Source organism: Berghia stephanieae, chromosome 3, assembly GCF_034508935.2.
Source record: "Berghia stephanieae isolate SIO BIC M18660-M18661 chromosome 3, UCSD_Bste_1.3, whole genome shotgun sequence".
NCBI lineage: Eukaryota > Metazoa > Mollusca > Gastropoda > Nudibranchia > Aeolidiidae > Berghia > Berghia stephanieae.
This window is the reverse complement of record NC_088362.1, coordinates 69,480,363-69,485,362: the sequence shown is the minus strand read 5'-3', so window position 1 is coordinate 69,485,362 and position 5,000 is coordinate 69,480,363. Positions and strand designations below refer to the sequence as shown.

The 5,000-nt window shown below is 36.9% G+C and overlaps 1 protein-coding gene across 6 annotated transcripts in view; it reads left to right on the top strand.

The window, feature by feature from the left end:
- The window catches only part of LOC144968315 (xaa-Pro aminopeptidase 1-like), a 56,596-nt gene that overhangs the window by 40,294 nt on the left and 11,302 nt on the right, over positions 1-5,000 (top strand). For all 6 annotated transcript variants that reach the window (XR_013644566.1, XR_013644565.1, XR_013644567.1 and 3 more), the window contains exons 14-17: positions 25-75; positions 1,394-1,455; positions 3,514-3,663; positions 4,709-4,769. Coding sequence is in view for 3 of the 6 variants with exons in the window: in XM_078906556.1 (XP_078762682.1) it covers positions 25-75; positions 1,394-1,455; positions 3,514-3,663; positions 4,709-4,769 (324 nt within the window). In the remaining 3 variants the exon portion in view is untranslated. The remainder of the gene's footprint in view (positions 1-24; positions 76-1,393; positions 1,456-3,513; positions 3,664-4,708; positions 4,770-5,000) is intronic.

Here is a 5,000-nt window from a genome sequence, read left to right as displayed (position 1 = left end):
TATTCTTTTATTTTCGTCTTCCAGAACAGAGATTCTGCTGTTCTCATCAAGTTTTTAGCCTACCTGGAAAAAGAGGTGGGTGTTACCATTTTTCATTTCTTACAGAAATTATGTGTGCTGCGCCGATGTCCGTTTTAATATTTACCTTTTTATTACCTGTGTGCTTTCACCATTCCAGGTTGTAATCATCCAAGTATCGTTCTTCACTCTACTTGAGTTATTTTTTTAAAAAACCCGCATTCTTTACAAAACATTGACAAAGAATGACTATAAATATAAGAGGGGTGAGTGGAAGGGGTTGGATGCGAAATGGCAAAGTGGATATGGCATTGGAATTAGAATGAAGAACCCGGATTTAAACTTTGTTTTCAGAGTCTCATCTTTTTTCCCCTTCAACGAGAGACCTTGTTCTCATTGCTCATCACTTTGTGGCTTTTATGGCGACTGACGCTCGGATTACCTCTGTCTTTGTTTTTTACGAAAAACCTTAAAAGGCCAATTTCTGCTTGGAATGAATGAAGAGAACTTATTAATATTTTTTTTGATAAATAAGAGCTTAATAAGAGAACTAAACATGTGGTAAATAAAGTTTCAAGATTAAATTACTCTACAGCAGATAACAGTATGTATGACAATACGGTATGTAAAGACAATGATAGTGTGCACTAAGAAGCTCACAACATTGCCATCCGGAAATATAATGGACCAACATACAAAACTCTGTGTAATCTTAAAGGTTTATAGTCTGGTTAAAACAGTTTAGTGATAATTAATCATAAACGCGGATGGCAAAAAACAATAACAAAGACCAGAGTGACATCATCTTCGGTCTATCTATAAGGATAACTGCAGAGGTCTTCGTTTTGTCAAAATGAAGGGGAATCGGGCGGGGGGTTAGTTTGCATAAGAATGGGTGTTTTTCTTTTCAAATAGACAAGAACTTGTTCTTAAAATGACTACTACTAATTTTGTGAATGAGTGGGTAATGGCAGTGACGGATATTGTAAAAGAATTAGTCGAAAAAAATGGTAGTCCAACAGGAAACCTATAGATATCATATTATGGAAGGGAAATTTTAAATCATGTAACTTGTTTTCAAAATAATGGAATGCTCTGTGAAGTGCTTTTTGCATGATGTCTTCATCAGATTGCGATATAGATAGTATGCGCTTGGCTGAGAAGCTCACAACATTGCCATCCGGAAGTAAACGGACCAACACACAAAACTATGTGTTACCTTGAACGTTGATAGTCTGGTTAATACAGTTTAGTGAGAATTACTCATAAACGCGGATGTTAAAAAAAAAACAATAACAAAGACCAGAGTGACGTCAACTTCATTCTATCTATATAGACAGTCATAAAATTGATTACATCTATTCAAAAATCTCAGATATCTGATGGAAACAGATGGACAGAGGTGTCAGCTGCCCTTGAACTGGACAAGAGACGAGCGTAAGTTGTTCGACTTTGTCGGCTTTTGGTATGTCACTCGGTTTCTGATCTGTAGGTCCCTGGTTCGAATCCCAGTATGAGCAGCTTAAAATTTAGTCCTCTTTACTCACATTATCTCACCGTCAGGTTTCTTTGTAAGACCAAAACCAGTAATACTAGTCGCGCCATGTATCGTTCTGAATGATAGGTATTGCTGTTAGCTTGAGATTCCTCGTAAACTATTTGATCACATTTAGCGGGAACCATTCTTTCAGAACCAATAGGCTCATGGCTCTGGAGTTGATCCCGGTTTCTATAGCGTGAAACGGACAATATCAATTGCTTGCTATGACGTTTGTCTATTTTAAAAGTACTTTCCGCTAGATCAAACAGACCCAGATACCTAATCACTGCTGGGTGAACATGGGGTTCGGTAAAACAAAAATCAGGACATTTAGCGGACATTACATTTTACATATATAAAAAGCTGAAGCTGAAGTAAGTTGAAATTTAGAATAGATAGTATTTTGTCAGTTTCACTCCATTCTGCGCACACTCCATTTTTTTCATTTTGGCCAGGAAACTTACTCTATAATATAACAATCGATGAAGATAACTTTCTTGAAAGAATTCTCTTGTTGAAGGGTTTTTCAGGGGTTGGGATTTATCTTAATCGAACATTATTATATCATGTCTAAGTTTTCATGCCAAATTTAAAATAAGACCCGGGGAAACAAATAATCCCATTGGTTGGACAATTGAATACAACTCACCATTTGATTTCTTTTAATGGCCCTCTCCTTGTGTTTTGACGTAATTTTTGTTGACTGCCAGGCTATGTGTTTACAAAGCCAACGGTCAAACCATCTGGGCTGCACAAAGAAACGATAGCCTACCTGTCTATTTGCTTGTGAAGCATTTACTGTACCAACCAAATAATTGAGACCCGCAGCATTGAGATAAGATTTTAGCATTTTACTATCTTAATTATGTATATCAAAAACATTAAATTTAAGAACAGAGCTGAGCTGCCTCTAAGTTATGAGAATACGAATATATAGTAGCAGTATTATATTTGTTACTGATGGCAGTACATTTTACACTGCCTCAACTGATTCAGATGTGGATGCAAACAGGTGTAAGAATTCCAATGCAAAAAGAGCACCGAACTGCAAAGCGCATTGTATCGAATGGAAGCTTAAGGTCTGAGGTTCGATCCCGGGTCGACAGGCAGACTATTTTGGTATTTTCTTTTTTATTCTTCAATTTTTCCTTCTTGCTTTGTCTGGCAGTGTTCCACACACACTTTTTCAGATCTTTATCTTACACCATTAGCCCACTCCTTAATTTGTCACTCTAATATTTTCAAAGTCACATTCTCAATTAGTCTACTGCTGGATGGATAGAGGGATCAGATAAAATCCCAACGTTACATGTCTATTACTTAGGACGCGAGTGTGCGACCAGAACCGACATTCGGTAATATAATAAGCATTTGTAAGCCACGGTGTCAAACTAGCATTGTGTGAAATGGGAGTGGAGATAAAAGTGAATTTAAAGTATAAATAACCAAAAATCTGAAATTTTGGCTTTCTGTTTTTTATGAAACTGTTTTTAATCTACTCGATTAAAAAATGTAAACTTAATCCAAGTTTATATTGTTTCCTTTAAAGCCATTTTTCAGCAGCACCAATTTCACTCCGACATGGCACCACTTTGTGATTTAAGATTATATTATATTCATTTACAATGTTTCTATTTTAATCCTAGATAAACAACACTAGTTCAATGGAATGGAACCTTCAATTTGATTAGCTGTAACAGATAATATGGACGTTTTGGGTTTCCCCTTTCTTAACAAATCACAATGAATGAAGCTCTTTTTGTTTCATTCATCATATTTTGTTAACAAAAGGGAAACCCGAAACGTCTGCATAACCTGTTTTCTTTCATGAAATTGAAGCTTCTTTTCCATTTGACTATTATAATTAACTTTTGTTCGAGCTTCACGCAACAACAATTGAACCGTTTTAATCCTATAACATTTGTCTATTCATTGTCCATCTATTAAATTTTCAGAGCGGCCACCTACAACCGCGGTCTGAGTTTCCCAACCATCTCTGGCTACGGGTCAAATGGTGCTATCATCCACTACAGACCAAGCAACGACACCGACAAAGTTATCACTGATGGTAGCCTCTACTTGCTGGACTCTGGTGGTCAATATTTGTAAGTCTTTCAAATAGTTAACTCAGCCAGATTTAAGATACCCAGTTAACTAATCAGTTGTGGTTATAATAAACTGCTCATTGTCATAGTGGCCTTCCTCACCCACCCCAAACTGCCTCCTCCACCATCCCCCTCCACCCCCCCCCCCCCCCCCCCCCCCCCCCAACCCTCCTCTCCCAATGTAAGCTACCAAGTGACAAGAATATTTATGCATCATTGAAATAGAGTTACGCACTCCATTTTTCATATACAATAGACACGACTGAACTTTTATCTATCATTCATTTGGAATTAAAAACTTGTTCCTTCAAATGAATAGCTGACCTCCCATAGTGGGCAGGGGGGTACATACTGTGTCTTCTATCCCCTTATATCTGTTTTCCAACATGCTTTCTGTCTTTGTCTTGGAATGAGATTACTTGGTTTTGTCCTGGTCCTGGCCGGAGTCCTAGCTGGGAGGGAAGTTATTGTTTTGAGAGATGATAATTTTTCCTTGTAAATCATCTCTCTGTTATGTATTATTATAATTGTTATTTTGAATGTATAATGGAAGCATTTGAGTGTATTCCTATTTGTTGGATTTTGTGCTTATGTCCGGATGAGACTCATAGGTGATCTCAAACTAAGTACATTGGTGGTATGGTCTTGGAATGTACATCTGATCCCTATTTGTTCCCAGTTCTCCTATGTCTTACTTTTTCTTGGGTGCTTTAATTGTAATTCTAGAACTTTTTACTATCCCATTATCTTCCGTTTTACTGGCGCTGATATAACCTAAATGTGTTGCAAGCGCCGTAAAACCCTTAAAAACAAAAAAACAAAAACAAAAAAAACAAATAAATAAGATAAATCTTGCTTAAGATAAACATTTTTTGTGGCCCCAAGGAGTTTATCATAAGCAAACTCCACTGTATCTGTTATATTTTTCTATATTTTTCTAAAGTCATATAATAATGAAATACTTATTAAGGCTCCTTTAAATAGTCGAGCACTCTTAAGATCCGTGCATCAGTCTCTCACAATGATAATCAAATACTATTTTCAGGGATGGAACAACTGACGTCACACGTACAATGCATTATGGAACTCCTACCGATTATCAAAAGGTTTGACATGTTTCTGTTAGTAGTAGTAGTAGTAGTAGTAGTAGTAGTAGTAGTAGTAGTAGTAGTGTTAGTATTAGTAATTGTAGTAGTAGTAGTAGTAGTAACAACAAGATATGAAGTGAATAGAAAAGTGCCAGAAGACAATAGAGAATAAAAAATTTTTCGCGGCGGTGGTGGGGTTCGAACCTGCGACCTTATTGGTACGACAACTCCGCCTGGCAGGTGAGAGCG